Below are 19,971 nucleotides of genomic sequence, written 5' to 3' on the forward strand. Positions count from 1 at the left end.
GGGGCAGAGTAAGGATCTGATCACCTTTTAGGTGTCACTGAAATATCAAAATGGGGTTCTTTTCTGTCAGATGATTCTGCAGTCAATCAAAGTAAGAAAGAATTGAAGGAATTTTTAATTAAAAATCCCAAACAAAACCAACATTGTTTCAAGCTTTTCATGCTGGGAACTGATTGAGCCTCAGCATTCTCATTAGACATTATTTTGGCTATAGATGGATGGAAGAAGCACTGGTGAAAAGCATAGGAAGAAGGACTATTGACACCTGAAACCTTAGGCTTTTGACTTAGTTCTCCGAGTCGCCCCCTAGAGATAATTTTCTCCCCGGACTACAATAAGCCTTTCAGTCACATGTGGGAAGATGGTGTCAATACACCCTTTAGACGCTGCTGAAGAAAAGCTGCTTTGAGCAGGTCATCAATTAACCACATCTGAGCATAATATGCTTGGGACAACAAAGTCACTGTCCACTCACTTGTACATGTCATGTCACTGAAAAAACAGTCCTGGCCATCGGATAAGCCTAAATAAAAACCTTGCAGGTTGAAATAGTGCAGGGTTAATGAGGCAAATAGGATCTTTCTGGCCTGAGAGTCCCCTTCTGAGCTGTCTCATGTGCCCAGGTCACATCGTGTTATCTCAGACATCCCACCATACTATCAGATGTATGTGACTTACACTGTCTAGCAAACAGAAACCCTCACCCTGCATTCTATTCTGAAGTTCATCTATGATTCAGACACCTAGTATCAATCCAGAAAGTCCTGCCCAGTAGTTAATTTCCCTTTGATCCTTGTATGATCATCCTGTGTCCCTGTCAGGTGTGAAGAGACCTCTGGGGAGGTCATCTCCTGTTCCAGGCTTGACAGTTGCCTGAGTTTTACCTCATAACATGCCTCCAGGCACCTCTTAACATTGACTGCCATCTACGGCAGCAGAAACAATCCATTCTGTACTACTCTATTCTTTTTGAACTGGTGCTAATAATGACTTTAGCACTCTCAGCTGATGCTAATTTCTGATAGTGTGTAAAGCACTAGTTTTTCTGACTGTAATTTTTACGTGACATAGGTCTTAAAACACTGCTGTTGTAGGCTGCTGAGAACAACTCTGGAATGGAATTTAGCAAATGGGTGTTTGAGATGCATTTCAGGCTTGCGTGTAAAGGTATAACCAGCAAGTTTAATTCTGTAGGGTGACCAATGTCACATTCCACTGCTGAAAAGATTGTTGTGTGTAGGTATGTAAAAGAAAGGAAAAGAATGGGGAAGAATATTGAGGAAGCTGGAGATTATTTTTGGTATTTGGTAGGGTTTTTTTTCAGAGGTGTTCTGTTTTATTTTTTAGGATGGAGAATCTTTATATCAACCGCTTCATGCACATGTTCCAGTCCTCCTGGAGTGATTTTGCAGATTTTGAGAGGATCTTTGTCAGAATCAGCAACACAATCTCTGGTGTGTTTATCAGCATTTGTTCATGTTTCCATCATAGAATTACTAATTAGTTGTCTTGTGTATTAGCATTAGATTAGCAAGTGGCTGACACACACTTCTGCTCTCCCATGGTTTTTCATAAATAAACTCTAATTTCAGACTGCTGATCAGAGCAGCAGCCTGCAAGAGCAAAAAGTGAAGATCTGGCATGAATTAAAATCTCTAAGAGTTGCTCAGTGGTGTTCTCTGTCCTGAGCTATACTGAAGTCCAGCCCAGCTGGGCATCATAGTCCCTTTTGACTTTTAGAAATCTATCTTCAGAAATGTGCAAGTCTCATTGACAAGTTTTCATAAGTAGTTTGCACCTAAACCTAGAATAGCTTAGTGGAAGTGCTTTTCAGAGCATATTAGCTGTTAAGGCATTTTTAAAAGTTTGATAATGTATATCCCACTTCAGCCATCTAAATACATGGAAAATCTAAAAAAAGGCACATTTGGAAATGTTCTCTGCTAAAGGCAAGTACAAGGGTGACTCCTCCTGCCTCTCACACAGAACAGATCAAAGGCTGTTGCCTAACATCACAGCCATGTGCTCAGTCCTGGCTGCACTGCTGCTGACAGTCCCGGCTTCTCAATGCTGTCGCAACACAGGAAGGGTACCACTACCTCAGTTCTGCAGTCATAACAGCACCTGTAGCTCCTCTCAGTCAGTTCTTACGGGCCATTTGTGTCAGTGACATGGGGCAGCTCGAACACTTTTCAGTGGTAATTTTTTCCCAATGGTGGTCACTTTGGCAGAACTCTTTGCAGGCATGAAATCCCATGCTGTTAGGCCAACAGATCGGGGGATGGGTTGCAAAGAAAGAATGACCTGGGAGCTGTAACTTCCTCACCTGGTCCAGCTGCAGCCAGCATGGGCCATCAGACCACAACCTGAGGAACTATGATACTTCTTGAAAATTAGTGCTTGCTTGGCCTGAAAAGGCTTGTGACATTTATTCAAAATTATATCTCTTTCCAGACGTGTCAGAATTACACAGGGGTTTTTTGTGTGGATACTGCATTAAATGCTGTACTTGCCTTTTCATATTCATATCTTCTTACTAGAATACTAAATCCCTCTCTAAGAATGTGAATTTCACTTTTGTATTCAGAGATACTGAGTTTCTGCAGTGTCTTTTGTACTGTTAAAAACTCCATTGATGTAGTATTAACATATCAAAGATGAAACACTAGTTTTCTTTAACCTTTTTCAATGTGGAAATCTTAGCAGTTATTTGAAAACCCAGTAAAAAAACGTGCACACACACATGGGTTTTGAAGCTCATGGTGTTCTTTCCGTAAAGCAGGGCTGGGAAGCCTTTGATTTGTGAGCCAGACCCGACCTTCTGCTGTTAATGTACTGTACAAAATGTACATTATTCCACATGGTCACAGTATTTTACTTTTTTTCTTATATTATTTGATAGAATAGATACACAGGCACTATAAACTGGTTAAAGTGTGGCTCCTCAAATATGTGTGAACAGGCTGTTCAGACTCTGCAGAGGAAAATACTTTTCCTTCCTGCTTTGGAGTTTTTTCTCCTCTTCAGGCTACCTAAGGATCAATTAACAGAAATAAGAGTAACTTCTGTGGTCTTGGGTATAAAATAAAGCACACAAGGTGGCCAGAGCTAATAAAAACTGACTAAAGCAATTTGTTACATTTAATAAGATTGCTTCATTAAGTACTTTTAACACAAGAATTAGATATGATCTACAATTAATTTAATTGATTACATTTTCATACTCACGAGGAAAAGTCCAATTCTGTGAGTTTTAGCTGAGACCAATGATTAACATTTATATTAATGCAACTCTGCACTTTTATATTTGTAAGCCTTGGCAGAGACAGGGGTAATGGAGAAGGTGGTTCAAGGTGTTTTTCAGCAATGCAGTTTCTGTCCAAGTCATTTTTTGCTTGGTGTAGACTTCAGATACAGCTCCAAACTCATTATACAATTGACAGAGATAATGTAAATGTCAACTTTAAGTAAACTTAACTTTTTTCTTCTCTGTTAGAAAGCATTGTAATGTTGACATAATTTAAATTATCACTGCATTCCTTCAGGCCTATCTTTTTCCTCTTTTCACCCTTTGTAGAAAAACTGCTTTTCAGAAAAACTTCTGCCTTGTCTGAAATTAGGCAATAGTGGAAAACTTTACTTGTTTAATTTTTCCCATGAAGACACCAGTGGGATGTTTTACATTAATCACATTTTTTCTGAATCCGAACTTGTAGGCTAAACTGACAACATGACATTAGGAAACAGAACACTGCAATTGGGAAAAATATCCAGTGGTACTACATGTGTAACAATAAAGAGATGGAGTAGCCAAGACTAGCATTTTATTAAGAGGACATGTCAATATGGGTTTATGTTAGCAATTGAAAAATAAGCAGAGGTAAAAAATAGGTTAAACAACAGAACAGTGAATGCGGGAATGAGGTGTTTTATTGAGTCAAAGTCAAAACCCTTCCCCAAGCATCCCCTCACCCAGCTTCAGCTAAGAGAATTGCTCCAGCCACTGCTTTCTCTACCCATGTTGCTCTGTATTTCCCTTCTCCTGACTGTGCCATCTTTTTTGGATTGATCCCTCTGTACTGCATACCCTGAGATCTGAAGAGTGAGGATTTTAGAATATCATGGAAGACCTGAGAAGGTGGTCTTCAAACGGAGAGAGTATTTTTTATAGGCCTGGAATATTTTGCTCCTTATAGCTTTTGTACACTGAGAGACAAATTATTATCAATATAATCCTTCTTAAAGTGAAAAACAAAGTTTACATTGTCCATTTAAGTAATTTTTCTTAAAATTCTACAGCACCTTTTTAATCTTTTTCTTGCTACTTTCTTTAGTTAACATTGCAGTGCAGTATAAGAGAAGGTGGGAGGAAAAGGGGAATTTTACAATGCAGTAGGATATTGATGTAACACAGATGTTGATGCTGCAGGCTTGTTTTTCCTTTAGAATATGTGATGCAGCACTGGAAGGAAGATTTTATGTTTGGCTACCAGTTCCTGAATGGATGCAATCCTGTGCTGATCCGGAGATGCACAGAGATACCCAAGAAGTTGCCTGTGACTATGGATATGGTAGAATGCAGTCTGGAGAGGAACCTAACCCTGGAGGAGGAAGTAAAGGTACGGCTCTAAGTCAGGTGGCTGCAGTGATCACGAGATGGTGGAGTTCAAGATCCTCAGGGCAGTGAGAAGGCGCGCAACAAAATCATTGCCCTGGAGCTCAAAAGAGCTCTCTATTGGACTCAGCAGCCCCAAGTCAGGTGGTTTGCCTAAAGGTGCTTGCTGTCTCAATGGCATCATCCATGACTCATCATGAGCTCAATGATCTTTAAGGTCTCTTCCAAGTCAAACCATTCTACGATTCTGTGAGCAAGGGTGGGCCAGTGGCCACTCATAACCACAGGGTACAAGCCAGCCTCTGATCAAAAGTTCCTGATCTTTGTTCTGAGCCTTGTTGCTTACACTCTGTTAAAACACATCATGCTTCTCTTTTCCCCTTCCCCAGCAAGGAAACATTTTCATTGTGGACTATGAACTGCTGGATGGTGTGGATGCCAATAAAACAGACCCATGCACAATGCAGTACTTGGCTGCACCCATCTGTCTGCTCTATAAGAATCTGGAAAATAAAATTGTACCCATTGCTATCCAGGTGAGTTTATTGTCAGGGTAAAGGGATACATTGTCACATCGCTTATTGTCTCATCTTAAACATGAATGACTTGGAGTTTGTATTCTTCTTACATCTTTCAGCTTGGTCAAAAGCCTGGGCCGGACAATCCCATATTCCTTCCTTCAGATGCCACATATGACTGGCTGCTAGCTAAAATCTGGGTTCGCTCATCTGATTTCCACATCCACCAGACGGTGACCCATCTCTTACGGACACACTTAGTCTCAGAGGTGTTCAGCATAGCTATGTTCCGGCAGCTGCCTTCTGTACATCCCCTCTTCAAGGTTGGTTCTTGCATGAATGGATGTATGTGGGTCAGGGTGGTTATCACATTAGTTTGACAAACCGAAAGGAAGTCCTAGTGATAGCTCATCTGAGATAGTTTGGTTGGCTGCCTGGCAAGGCAATGTGCAACTAAGCCACCAGGACTTCCAGGACTTCAAACTTTACACATGGTTGCTGTTGAATTCAGAGAATTTGATTTCTTTAATTATTTGTCCCATTTCACAGCTCTTGGTGCCACACATGCGCTTCACGATAGCCATCAATACCAAAGCCCGAGAACAGCTTATCTGTGAATGTGGTCTTTTTGACAAGGTAGGTAATCCCTTTTGTGAATCTTCATTATTCTTCATTGTTCCGTATGTGGTCTTATCCTTTAATTATCACATATTGCCTTATTTCTAGACTTTTCTACTGAAGGGCAAACATAACTAATACCACCTGAGAAACTGGCACACAGAACTGGTGCCTTGCTGTTCTAAAGATGTTATCCTTTACCTCTTCTCTAAGTAGCTAGTTCAGAACTAGCCAGTGTCAGTAGTGAGTCAGTATCTCACTCATAGCTGATGTGGCTTTGGGTATGAATATAGGAGTGCAAGGTAACATAACGTGCACATACATCCCTGCATGTATACACACAGTTAAGTCCCCAATTTTTTTTTTTAAGTACTCAGTTATTCATCTTGGGACAGGGTGGTAAGCAAAAGAATTTGTGATTGCAAGAGGAAATTTGTATCAGAGAAAAACGTAGAGACAAGATAGATTTTCTAAGTCCACAATTTTACTGCCCACAGCGTGTAGATCCAGCCTTTCTTCTTGAATTGCCATAAAAAGCAGATCTGCAGATCTGCTAGGATTAAAACTCAGCTTTGTCTGAGTCATTGAAACATAGTCATATATCATGGACTCCGGTGCAGCTCATAGGTCAAATATGAACATCTAAATCTGCCTGCACTGGTCTTTAACTTCTACCCAGCTCTTCCTCCCTTGGCTACCCCGGAAATGGCATGCTGCATGTAGAAACCGCAGCAGGTTGGCACACAGCAGTCTGTCACAACATAATAATAGGAAATGGGAAATTTGTGGAGGTTTCAGAAGTCCTTCCAAAGAGAGAACCTGTGTTCCGGAACAGCTCTGTCCTTCTTACACCAGACCAAAAATAGCTTTCATGCTCCATAGTTTTTCACCCAAAGAGAAAAGAGAGGTTCAAACCAGGCACCTTCCTTGTCTTCTGTATTCCACTGCTGACTATGGAGACCGGGCAGGCACTCCCATCCCTTTGAACAGAAGCATAATGTCTGTACCCCATGCATATGGGATGAGTGTATCAATAAGACTTGCCAGAGGGGATCCTGGAGTTCCTGAATTTGTTGGTTCCAGTGTAGATGAACAACCAGCTGGAGGACAGTAAGTGTAAGCTGACTCCTGCTACAACACTAGCATCATATGATAGAAAAGCAACATTTGGGAGCTTTTGTGCAGTGATTATCCAAAGAGTTTTGCAATGCTGTTTGTTATGGACAGCTGTGTTTTCCAAATGTAATATATATTGAAACCCTGGGCAATCCTCATTAGTAGCCACCCAGCAAGACTGATCTCCTGGCTTAAATTCCAGAGTGGCTAATGGTAGCCTGCATCCCTAAACACTTTCTCCTAAACCACTCTGAAGCAGCAGTGAGTGGTTTAGCAAATGCGCTAACACACTGCTGGCTGCCTTTCTACACACATGTACTGGTTCTGGACTGTAGGGCTGGCAGAAAGTGCTTTGGGTTAAATACTTTGATGTTTCTGTATCTTATTACTGTATTCCATTATGAGCAGGTGCTGTACCTATGGAGAAAATGCGAATATTTAGAGTGATTCATGGGAAAGGTGTGAAATATCTGAATTCAACATGGGCAGATGCAGTAGATTTCTGCAGTTCGGTACTTGTTTGTGTGGAGATGTGTTGTTCTCCTTGAAAAATAGATTCATCAGCATTTTCAATACTATCTCCTACAAATCTGGAAAGTGAGTCATGGAACAAAGTGAACATAATTTCCTACTGTTCCTGTGCTGCCATTCTTCCTGCAGGCAAATGCTACTGGTGGAGGAGGACATGTACAAATGGTGCAGAAAGCAATGAAAGATCTGACTTACAGCTCCCTCTGCTTCCCTGAGGAGATCAAAGCTAAAGGGATGGACAGCGAAGAGGATATCCCCTACTACTATTACCGGGATGATGGCATTAAAGTGTGGGAGGCTGTAAAGAGGTAAGAGACCACAGTTCTAGAAATGGCTAATAAAGTCACTATCACAGAGACACAGCTTCATTTTTCTGGTCTCTGCTCACTTTGCTCTTCACCACAGCTGTGTGAATGGCACCTGGGCTGTTTAGTCATGTGGTGCCTTTTCCATCCAGCGTATCTCATCTGAGAAAAACTTATAGTCAGGCACACCCTTGAAAGACTCTGAATTCCAGCTTTTTTTTTTTTTTAAGCCCTATTTTCTTGCATTCTGTATTTCAGAAGACCCTTTAAAGAATGTACTCTTCTGTGGGATTTCGCAGAGTTTAGTGAGTTGGAATTTAGCCCTGCAAAGGGAATTTGGTTAGCTTTTTTTTTTTTTTTGCTATGCATAAACCCATCTCCCTGACTCAGCCACATGAGCTCATCAAGATTCTTGTGGAGTGGAAATATAAACTTGCCTTGCATGAGAGTTGTGTTACGAAACTCAAAAATTAGGCATCACCGGATTTGAGCAAAACCTTTCTTAAAATGCCTTAAAATTGCAAGGCCCATGCTTTGTCAAGAAGGGCAGCTTCCTGAGTCAGGAGACGTACTGCAAGGCTGCTCAACCACACAGACATGGCTCCTTTTCAGGTATGAAACACTGCCTCAGAATGGAATGTTTCATTTGTTTTTTATTCTACACTAGCATTCAATTTAACAAGCAAAGTATTTTGCATGGCATAAATTGTTTGCTAAATATGCAGCTGTTTCTGGTTGCATGGCTTTTGAAAAACATGTTCATTAAAAATCAGATCTTTCGTGTACATAAAGTAGAAGGTTTATAATGCAAACATAATGTTTAAAGTGTTGAGTACGTCTCTGTTTTCTGTGTTTTGGCAAGGGGTTATCTTGCAGTAGTTCCTGCAGTTGCTACTGCCCATATGAGAGAAAAGGAAGTTATAACTTTTCTGTGGTTGTTTTCTTGATGTAGTCCATTTTTTAATCCCTTTTCTCTTTCCTATGTTTTCTTTGCTGATTGAGGTATGCCTTTTCAAATACCAGATAGTAATTAGCCAACTCAATTTAGTTTGACTGTTTGTGGGTTTTTACGCAGCTAGAGGAAGATGTTGCACTGCCTCAACCTTGGCTGAGAGATTCTTCATAAGTGAATCATCTACTTTATAAATGATGTGAACAGTACCCTTTTGAGTGTGTGATATCCTGACCCATGGAACCATGGTCATGCATGTGTCTAGTCACCATGAATCTCCTACACTACATAGGGGTGTCAGTCTCCTCTCTTCTGATGAAGTAACTTCTTTACCCAGCATTGTTTCACATGTAGTAGATGGCCTAGATATAAGAAACCTGATAAAGTTGTCCCTATAGAAACAATGAGGTTCACATGGCGAATTTTTAAACCCCTTCTCTAACACCCATCTTCTTATTTCTGATCTAACTGCAGCGAGATATATTCCAACCCAAAGATATTCCAACCCAAGAGGCTTATCAACACTTCATATACTAATTTATATTTGCATGGAAGAGGTTCTAAAATGCTGCTGTCGTGTAAGAGAAAGATTACCTTCTGCATGCATTTGACACAGGTCCCAGATTGTGGAGGCAGAGCTCATGCAGGACAGCTTTATATCTGCATGTTGCAGGATTTTTTTTTTTCCTTTGGCTTCAGCTGGAAGCCAAAATTACTTAAACTCTTGGTGTTTATGCAGTTGTTTGTCTGCCTCGGTAACAACTTTTAACTTAGTTGGCTAATAGAAGCCACATTGACAGATTTGTAAAAGTCTCTGAATTACAACACATTTATAGCTTACTAGGGGAGAAATCTGTATTGGATGACAATTCTTAATCCTATCAGTTATCTACCACAGTCAAATGTTTCATCTTATGGGTTGTCAAAATATTTAGCAAGAGATTATAAGTACCTGCAGAGTTAACAGAGTGTCTCAGCATACCAGTTAATACCTCAGTTAACCAGCCATTCAGTCATGAAATGTAAATTTTCAGGAAACCAAGGTTACCTATTTTACTGCTTTCAGAACTATTTGTTATCTTAATGTTTTAAGAGCCTTTCTGAGGTAAGTTAGCCTGGGAAGCTTTTATAGAAAGAGGGGTTTTGAGAAGAGGAACTGAATAGGGAAGAGATGTCTGCTGTATGCAGTGGGTGTATGGACTGTTCTTCCCCAAGAGAACTTTCCTGGGCCAACCCCACTTCAGAATTTTGTGAAAAGGATGTGCAGTAGGAAGGGATCAGCTATTTGAATGGTATTCAGGAGCAGCTTTGGAATATCCCACAGACAGAGGATGGTGCTACTATCACAGTTTAGGAACCCCTGTTGATATACCAAAGGGAGTCTGTATCAAGTGAAGAAAAGGATATAGATGTAATAACAGAGGTCCAAGCAGGAGTAAAGCCTCAAACAAGACAACAAAGTGCACAGGACTGTTCAGGGGATGCAGTGTGGTCCAGCATCATTTTGTTGGGGAAGAAAGTAGTGCTGCAGTCAGAACTGAATCAGAGTTGCCTCTATGCATCCACACTGCTTGTGGGAAGGAGGTAGGAGGGTGTTGAGACTGCTTTTGCCCTTCTCTCTTTCCCTGTGCAGCATCTGCCTCCTCTGAAAGATTGGTAGAAGGTCTTCAGAGAATGGCAGGCTTGCTTTCTCCTTTTTCTTTTGTTTTGTTCATTTGTTCTGGTGTCCGCAGTTTTGTAGAGGATGTCATTCACATCTACTATGAGAGCGATGAGGTGGTGTGTGAGGATGTGGAGCTCCAGGCCTTCGTCAAAGATATTTACGTCTATGGGATGAGAGGTGTGAAGTCCTCAGGTAAGATATGATGGCACAGCCAGGTCTGCAGCTTGTAGAGTCCCTGCTGACAGCAGTGCTGCATGCACAGCATGCCTCGAACTGTTGGGGACTCTATCCCCTCTTTGCCCAAAGATGCTCAGTTTTATGGATGAGACCCTTGGTCAGGCCCTTCCTCGGGAGACAGCTTCTTCGTTTGCCACAGATTCTCACGATGAGCTGGGGCAACTCATGTAATCTGTTTGTACACTGGGGATCGGTCCTTTGATCTTGTCTGCCCGTGCTTTAAGCATTAGGGGAGGGGCCGTCTGCATATGCTGTTGGAACCACCAGGCAGACTGATAGAAATCACAAGGAGCAGCAAAACCTCCCTGAATACTCTCCTCCAAACCTTGCACCAAATAAGAACGAGTAAGAATCTTCCTAGGAGTATCTTGCTGCACTTTGCATTTGTTCATCATCTGTGTCATCTTTGAGCTGTTCTGCTCTGTTCAAGAGAAGATACTCATAATTCTCTCCAATATATATTTTCCTTTGCTTTTCTCACTGCCTCTTGCCTCTTGCAAACCATTACTTGGCTGGGGGAGGTCTCACCCATAGCATGGTTCTGCTCTCCCACCTGAGTTAACACTGTCCTGCCTTTCACACAGTATCACAGTATCACAGTATGTTAGAGATTGGAAGGGACCTCAAAAGATCATCTAGTCCAATCCCCCTGCCAGAGCAGGAACACCTAGATAAGGTTACACAGGAATGTGTCCAGGCGGGTTTTGAATGTCTCCAGAGAAGGAGACTCCACAACCCCCCTGGGCAGCCTGTTCCAGTGTTCCGTCACCCTCACTGAGAAGAAGTTTCTTCTCAAGTTTAAGTGGAACCTCTTGTGTTCCAGTTTATACCCATTACCCCTTGTCCTATCATTGTTTGCCACTGAGAAGAGCCTGGCTCCATCCTCATGACACTCCCCCTTTATATATTTATATACACTAATAAGGTCACCCCGCAGTCTCCTCTTCTCCAAACTATAGAGACCCAGCTCCCTCAGCCTTTCCTCATAAGGGAGATGCTCCACTCCCTTAATCATCTTAGTCGCCCTGCGCTGGACTCTCTCCAGCAGGTCCCTGTCCTTCTTGAACTGAGGGGCCCAGAACTGGACACAATATTCCAGGTGCGGTCTCACCAGGGCAGAGTAGAGGGGAAGGAGGACCTCTCTCGACCTACTGACCACCCCCCTTCTAATACACCCCAGGATGCCATTGGCCTTCTTGGCCACAAGGGCACAGTGTTGGCTCATGGTCATCCTGATGTCCACTAGGACCCCCAGGTCCCTCTCCCCTACACTACTCTCTAACAGGTCGTTCCCCAACCTATACTGGAACCTGGGGTTGTTCCTGCCCAGATGCTGGACTCTACACTTTCCCTTGTTATATTTCATCAAGTTTCTCCCTGCCCAACTCTCCAGCCTATCCAGGTCTCGCTGGATGGCAGCACAGCCTTCTGGCGTGTCAGCCACTCCTCCCAGCTTAGTGTCATCAGCAAACTTGCTGACAGTACACTCAATTCCCTCATCTAAATCATTGATGAATATATTAAATAATACTGGTCCCAATACTGACCCTTGAGGCACTCCACTAGATACAGGGCTCCAACTAGACTCCGCCCCATAGACTACAACTCTCTGGCTTCTCTCCTTCAGCCAGTTCACAGTCCACCTCACTACCTGATCATCCAGACCACACTTCCTCAACTTAGCTATGAGGATGCTGTGGGAGACTGTGTCAAATGCTTTGCTGAAGTCAAGGTAGACCACATCCACCGCTCTGCCATATGTTTTTTTATTCCACTCACATTTTATCCAACCAGATTTTCAGGAATCTATACAGGTGCATGGGGATTCTTCATACTTCCTTACTGACTTAAATCTGGAAACATCTGTTGGCCAGTGACCTGGAGCAGATGGCTTTGGCATTGCATGTACAAATGTTTGTGTGTGAGACCTCCAGGCAAAACTATGATGTTTCCTCTCATTACCAGCATGCAATGGTATATAAGAGCCTCCTGTGCTCTACCTACCTGGACAAGCAAAGGATTGGAGAACATTTTCTTGCTGTAAATTTTGTTTGTCTAGTTATCTCTTAGGAAAAGTGTAGAAATGGCCTCGTAGTAGGAACTTCATGTTTGACCTAAGCATCTTGGTATGGGACAAGAACTGAGCCTTCCCAGGGCTACAGTGGGGGTTGGATGCTGAAAGTACAACTGGTGGCAGATCTGCCACTAGAGGTGGGAAAACTGACAGGCATGCAGAATCCCTGTCTGCAATGCTGCCACTCCAAGGGCTGCGGCAGAGAGCAGTGGGACTTGGCTGGGTATATACAGAATGGAAGCAGGATAAATGGGGGAAAGGCTGTTGCACCCAGGGCTCTCCCTCCCATCTCCATTCCTGCCCTAGGAGAGCTGCTCTGACTAGGAGCATGCCAAGCCCCTTTAAAGATGAGCACAGTGTGCTTATGATAGTAGGAGACAGGATGGGATGGTGGCTGGCCAGAGCTACCACGTGCCTCTTCCGCCTCTCAGGTTGAGTTCACGTCTGCACCAGGGTTGGTGGTGGGGATGTGAAGTAGCTGGCACAGGCAGCTTGAGCAGGCGCAGCTCACCCCAAGGTGCTGACAGGTCCTTGCATATCCTGGAACCCGTGGTCGTATTAGGCTGGGACAGGGAGTACAGCACAGGACTGTGATGTAGTGGGCATAGGAGAGATATAGGCTTGGGGACACTTTTATAGCAAAATATTTCCCTAGTCCCTGATGTCTTGGGTTCCTATTGCCTTCTTTATAGCTCTGTTTGAGCTTTTCCTTTTCAAAGACAGCTTTATGCAACTATTTCTGTTCCTCATTCTGTTGTTTCTCTTTCAGAAGTTCTCATTTCCTCACTTCCTGCTTGAGCAAATGAGCTCTCCCTGCACTCTTCCTCACAGTGCACTTGATTGCTGAGCCTCGGACTTTTATAAATAGAAGCACATGATCATTTGCTCCTTGGCATGAACCTTCCCTGCTTGCACTGCAGACTGAAGAAAAAGGGAACATCTGAGACCCCTGCTCTGTGGACAATCTGGGTTCCTTGCTGCAGGGTAGGTAGGGTGTGAGGACAGGGATACAGTATTTTTCAAAGGTATAATTATATTTTGCCATTCCCTTAAGTAACACCACATATTTTGCAAATAGTGGTGATGCCTCACAAGCCTATATTAAGTAAGGCAGGATCACTCTGTTTTTATGGCTAGACACCCAAGATATGGAGAGGTTGAGCAGCTCCTGTTAGACCACACAGCTAGATTCAGAAAGACAATGCCTTGCTCTCAGTGACTGCTGCACAATTGTCTAATTTATGCCTTTCGAGTAGCTAATTACTACTGGGTAGCTGGGTTACTTAAGCTTTTCTTCTCACTCCTTTAGGATTTCCTAAAATGATCAGGACACGAGAGAAGCTAGCAGAATATCTCACAGTGATAATATTCACCACATCGGCCCAGCATGCAGCTGTGAATTTTGGTCAGGTAGGAATTTCTGGAAAGCCTATTCTTTCTGGGCTGGGAGGTCCATCTACCAGATCAAGGTCTGAGAAACCTTTTTTAGTAGATGTAAAGACATTACATTACTCTGTCTGGTCAAAATAACTGCAGAGCCATCTGCAAATCCACATGAAGCCTGTAGAAATGGAAGATGAGAACGGCATTTTGAGTCCTAAATATGCATCAAAGTTCAAATTTAGGAGTTCTAACTTGTATGTTTTAGTTTTAAAGATTTTATGATAGGGAACAATTTTTTTTAAGCATTTAAATGGGTTGCTAAGATGCCTTTCAGAAATGCTGAAGAGTTCAGGTGAGAAAAGGCTGAGGGTAGGAGGAGATGGTTGTGCAATGGAGAGAGCAAACTGATCACTGTGTAAGTATGGCACACAGCTGAAAACCGGACTTTCCCTCAGGCAGGACAGGGAATATGTATGAAGATAATTAAAAAGTGCTTGGAAAAGAAAGCATTATGGTAAGTGCAACATCTCAGATGGCAGCAAAACTCAGTGTCATATCTGAGGCAAAATAAGACATCACCATCTCCCAGCACTGAAGCAGGCCAGAACTGATTCTGAGTTCCCAGCCTGGTGCTCACACATGCCATATTTCATGTACGCCAGTATCCTTTGCCTCTCTTACTGCCTGACCACAGTACTGTAGGCATGTTCTCAGAGCAAATTTTGCAGGAAAAAGCAACTGGAGGAAAGGATGTTTTATCAATTACAGGCTTTTTATTAGAGATCACCTCAGATTGACATGAGACCTTTGTTTAATAAAATAGCTAAGTCCTTAGCCAGGCTGGTGAATCTGGACTGCGTGGCACATACCTGTGGTTAGCAAAATAGCTACTCCCATTTAGACAACTCAGCTCTCTCCTTTGTGAGATTCTGAGCAAGACAGCAGAAACTTCCTTGTCTCCTTCAGTCCTTCTCTAGACCATCTCTCTCTCCTTTAGTCTTCTGTTTCTTTTTTAGCCTTCTCTTTCTGAAAGGCTCATATTACAGAAGCAAAATCCCTGGTGCCAAGACTCCTGATTTTCTTTGCAGTGTTCCAAAATACCAACCACTGCTATCTTCTCACGGTGCTCTTTTGCAGTATGACTGGTGCTCCTGGATTCCCAATGCCCCACCAACAATGCGATGCCCTCCTCCAACAAAAAAGGGGACAGTCACCATTGAGAAAATTGTGGCGAGTCTGCCAGACAGGGGACGTTCTTGTTGGCATCTTGGAGCTGTGTGGGCCTTGAGCCAATTCCAGGACAGTGAAGTAAGTCAAATTAACTGCTCTAGGTTGTGGAGATACAGGTGAGATCATGGGGACCATGGCACTCATGGACTCATGATATTGTAGTGCTGCTTTGTGCCTGACCATGTTTGCCTTTCTGTGGAGATGTGTCAGTTTGCCTTTGTTCTGCTAGACACAAACTAGCTCTGAGCGAGCAGTTGTATTTTTACTCTGAGGCTGTGTTTCAGCCAAAATGAACATTTCTAAACTCAAGCACAGCATTGCTGAGTAAGGATGCTGTTGTGGGAAGAAGAGGGCTGCAGAGGCACAAGGGTTTTCTCCACTCCTTGCCTCAGCAGTGCTGGTGGAGAAGGTACAGCACCACTGTGTCTCCTTGTCCTGTCCCTTTAGAAAGTCTGCCCCCATGTCACATGCACTACAGCTGTGACTCATGTCTGGCTGGTGTGGAGTGCAAACAAAACAAGCCTAATGGAGGCTTTGCAAGCATGATAAAATGAGGTCGTAGGTCCTTGGTTATCTTGCCCAAGGGCTTTGTCTGGATGTGTTTCCATCCTTAAATGGAAGATGATGGACAGAAGGTACTCCAAATGAAGTCTTCCTTTAAGAAGAAAGCAGATTTCAGCTGAGAAGCTTGTAGAATAGGGAGTATCATGGAAAATAGTTACCTAAAGCAGGTAATATGCCAGTATGCTTATTGGCAATGTGGTATTCAGGGCACCCTTAGGGTCTAAGCTGACTAAAGCAACTGTCAAGTTGAAGTCTGAAGGACAGTTTTAAGTTAACAGAAACTTCCACTGTCACTAAAAGAAACGGTCATCTTCCTTTTTCATCTGCGGCTGTCCTTTTCATCCCATGCTGTCCTTTTCTGTAGCAGCACAATTGTTTGAGTGACTATGCAGAGATCTGGCTTAGGAAGCTGATCTGGCTGACCACTAACCTGAATAAAAGTGCTTATTTTTCAGTGGATGAGCTCCCTGCAGGTGGAGGAGGTGTCATATAGACACCCGAACCAGCTCTACAGAAAGATGCAGGGATGGAAAGGAGCAGCCAGAGATGGAGGGAGGATGGCACAGCATCTTTGGCAGTGCCAAATATAGGCTAGCTTAAATATTGATAGGACTATTTTAATAGTAGTATGTGTAGGGCTCTGGGTGTTGTTCTGCTGGATGGCATAATATTGAAACAGAGTAGCCTTTGCTTTCTCAAAGCATGATCTCCTGGTTGTTTTTCAATTAGCTGTTTCTAGGCATGTACCCAGATGAACACTTTGTGGAGAAGCCGGCGAAAGAGGCTATGGTAAAATTCCACAAGAATCTGGATGAGATTGTCAACGCCATCGCTGAGCGCAACAAGAAAAAGAAGCTTCCTTATTACTACCTTTCCCCAGACCGCATTCCCAACAGTGTTGCTGTTTGAGCAGATACTCAGGAGAGTTTGGAAGCATGTAAAGCTAATGATGCTTTCCTGCTACATATGCTTCTTTTCAATGAACTCTCAGAAACTGATAAAGTAAGAAACCCAGCCCCTCCATTACAGCTGATCCATCATCTATTTGGACTTTGAAAACAAATTTGATTAAGACTGATCTTGCAGGCAAAGTCTAGTTGACAACCTTCTAGGTTAAATTTGTTACAACTTTATTTTTCCAGGATTTATTAGTTAATCTTAGCATCAATATTCATGTTTCTGTTAGCTTTCCCTCGCCTGGACAAAACAATATAATCACAGATTCACTTATTCAATGAAAATAATATCATAAGCAATAAGAGAGTTGTATCTTTAAAATCCTTCCTATTTTTAATATATGGCACTGGTAATATTTGAAAATATAATCTTTAAAGTTTATGCATTGTTTTTAACCTGATTAAAACAAATGTTAAATATTTTCATTACAACTGTGAATTTCCTAATCAGGATGAAAATAGAAGCAAGACATTTTCTTGGCATAGATGGTGGGGTGTTATCACTTTCTTACAGAGTTCTTGTGAAATGAGACAGCCTAATTCATATGAGAAGAAAAATTTGTCCTTATATAAACCTATATATTTTCTACATAAATCTAGGAAGGTTTGTTTCAGCCTCTGCCAGCAGAGTTTGATGTCCTTCATGTGTACAGACAGATGTTTTGCTTAGCACAATGCCAAAAAGACCTAGCAGTACTTATGCTATATTTCTGTTTCATTGCTGCGGCTGTTTGGTTTCGCAGATAGCTTCTTGTGGTTTGTGATGGATAAAAAGGCTACTTTGTATAAAGATAAAAGTTGTGGAGAAGGCTTAACTTGTAACCTCTAAGAGGAATATTTATATTTGGGCAGTTGAGTATAATTGGCATGTTCCACCTGAGAAAAAAAAATTAGTTTTGTCTGTTTTGTTTAGAAGCAATTAGCTTCAACTATTTGGGCTCTGTTTAAAGTTGAAAGAGTCACTGAGATAATGGAAGCAAAAATGAGGTTTGGGAAATTTAAATCTCATAGTTTTATTAATAGCAGCCTTCCAGTATCTGAAGGAGGGCTATAGGGATGCTGGGGATGGACTATTTGTTAGGGACTGTAGTGATGGAACAAAGGGCAATGGGTTAAAACTTCAACAGGGGAAGTTTAGATTGGATATAAGGAAGAAATTCTTTACTGAGAGGGTGGTGAGGCACTGGAATGGGTTGCCCAGGGAAGTTGTGAATGCTCCATCCCTGGCGGTGTTCTAGGCCAGGTTGGACAGAGCCTTCAGTGGCATGGTTTAGTGTGAGGTGTCCCTGCCCATGGCAGGGGGATTGGAACTAGATGATCTTCAGGTCCTTTCCAACCCTAACTATTCTATGATTCTATTTTTCCCCAGTATTTGTTCCTTGAACTAGCTTTGCCATCCTGCACAGTGTATTTTCTCAATAGATAAGAAAGTTTCTTGTGCTGATAAACCAACACTGAGCAAGAACATCTAGCTTTTATTTCTTAACTCAATATGTAATGCTGTTTGTCTTGAAAACCTTGTGGGAATAAGCACAATGTGCTGTGTGGAGAAATTAAGCTCCTGTACTTCGAGAAACATAGTTACTTCTATTGTTCATGTGTGATTTGGAAAAGGATACTAATAAAATATATGTTCTTTCTGTTTCATATGAAACACAGATGTGGAAATAGACCCTTTGCAGCAGCCTGATTCCCTTTTTCTCCCCCCAGCTAAAAAATTTCAACAAAAATGTGGAAGATAAATGTACTTCCTCAAAAACAGGAAGTGGTCTTAAGATTTGTGCATCTTCGTTTTACTGCAGCCCATGAGAAGTGATGACTATAGGAGCTGAGGCAGCAATTGTGTAGCAAGGGAGTATCAGAGTATCATTATATGTGTGAGCCACCAGAAAAAGCTAAAAAGATAAAAGGTTTAACTTAAAGTCAAAAAAAATGTAACAAGCCGATGCAATCTAGCCAACATTCCAGCTCCTGTCCTTCCCCCATGTACAGCAAATGTCCTCTTGCCTCAGCTTCCATATGATAATGATCTGCATAATCAAGTATCCGTCTAGAAAACAAAACATGGGAGGATAGGCTGATGGCTGTTCTCTTGCATCTGTTCCTTCTGCTCTAGCCTGTGGACCTGGGATACAAGTAGGGTCAATGGGAGGCTTAGGGAATCAACTGTGCAATTGAAGGCTGATATTAGCAGTCTGGTTCAACTGCAGGATAAGCTGTGTAAAGAAGTAAGAAGGCTAAAAGTAACACTGGCACCAGAAAGGAAGCAAATATATGCAAATAATAAAGTGTTTAGTTGGCATCAGCCCACCTCTCATGCGTGTCTAGGTTCTTCTGGATGGCATCCATTCCCTCCTGCGTATCAACCGAACCACATAACTTACTGTCATTGACAAACTTGCTGAGGGCGCGCTCAATCCCACTGTCCATGTCACTGACAAAAATGTTGAACAAGACCATTCCCATCACCGATCCCTGAGGGACAACACTTGTTACTGGTCTCCAACTGGACATTGAGCCTTTGACCACAACTCTTTGCGTGCGGCCATCCAGCCAGTTCTTCATCCACTGAGTGGTCCATCCAACAAATTCATGTCTCTACAATTTAGAGACAAAGATGTTGTGCGGAACAGTGTAGAACACTTTGCACAAGTCCAGGGAGATGACATCGACTGCCTTGCCCCTGTCCATCAGTTCTGTAGCCCCATCGTAGAAGGCCACCAAATTAGTCAGACAATTTCCCCTTAGTGAAGCCATACTGGCTGTCACCAAGCACCTTGTTGTTTTTCACGTGCTTTAGCATGCCAGGAGAATCTGCTCCAAGATTTTGCCAGGCACAGAGGTGAGACTGACTGGTCTGTAGTTCCCTGGGTCATCAATTTTCCCCTTCTTGAAAACAGGGGTTATATTTCCAATTTTCCAGTTTTTGGGAACTTCACCTGACTGCCATGATCTTTCAAATATGACGGACAGTGGCTTAGCAACTTCATTTGCCAGCTCCTTCAGGACCTGTGAATGGATTTCATCAGGTCCCATGGACTTGTGCACCTTCAGGTTCTTAAGATGATCTCAAACCTGATCCTTTCCTACAGTGAGCCTATGGTCTTCATTCTTACAGTCCCTGCATCTGCCTTCCAGGACTCGGGTGGGTGGTTAGCGCACTTGCCAGTGAAGACTGGGGCGAAGATGTCATTGAGAACCTCAGCTGT

The 19,971-nt window shown here is 42.5% G+C and overlaps 1 protein-coding gene across 1 annotated transcript in view; it reads left to right on the forward strand.

Annotated features, from left to right (window-relative positions):
- Positions 1-16,715, forward strand: part of ALOX5 (arachidonate 5-lipoxygenase) — a gene marked incomplete at both ends in the record, with an annotated part of 28,523 nt that extends 11,808 nt beyond the window's left edge. The window contains 10 exons of the mRNA XM_080621618.1: positions 1,348-1,454; positions 4,447-4,619; positions 5,005-5,151; positions 5,253-5,456; positions 5,683-5,769; positions 7,528-7,706; positions 10,389-10,510; positions 13,939-14,039; positions 15,150-15,320; positions 16,536-16,715. Coding sequence (XP_080477744.1) covers positions 1,348-1,454; positions 4,447-4,619; positions 5,005-5,151; positions 5,253-5,456; positions 5,683-5,769; positions 7,528-7,706; positions 10,389-10,510; positions 13,939-14,039; positions 15,150-15,320; positions 16,536-16,715 — 1,471 coding nt within the window. The remainder of the gene's footprint in view (positions 1-1,347; positions 1,455-4,446; positions 4,620-5,004; positions 5,152-5,252; positions 5,457-5,682; positions 5,770-7,527; positions 7,707-10,388; positions 10,511-13,938; positions 14,040-15,149; positions 15,321-16,535) is intronic.
- Positions 16,716-19,971: the final 3,256 nt, after the last annotated feature.

The sequence above is a fragment of the Psittacula echo genome (genome assembly GCF_963264785.1).
Source record: "Psittacula echo genome assembly, chromosome: 6".
Taxonomy (NCBI): domain Eukaryota; kingdom Metazoa; phylum Chordata; class Aves; order Psittaciformes; family Psittacidae; genus Psittacula; species Psittacula echo.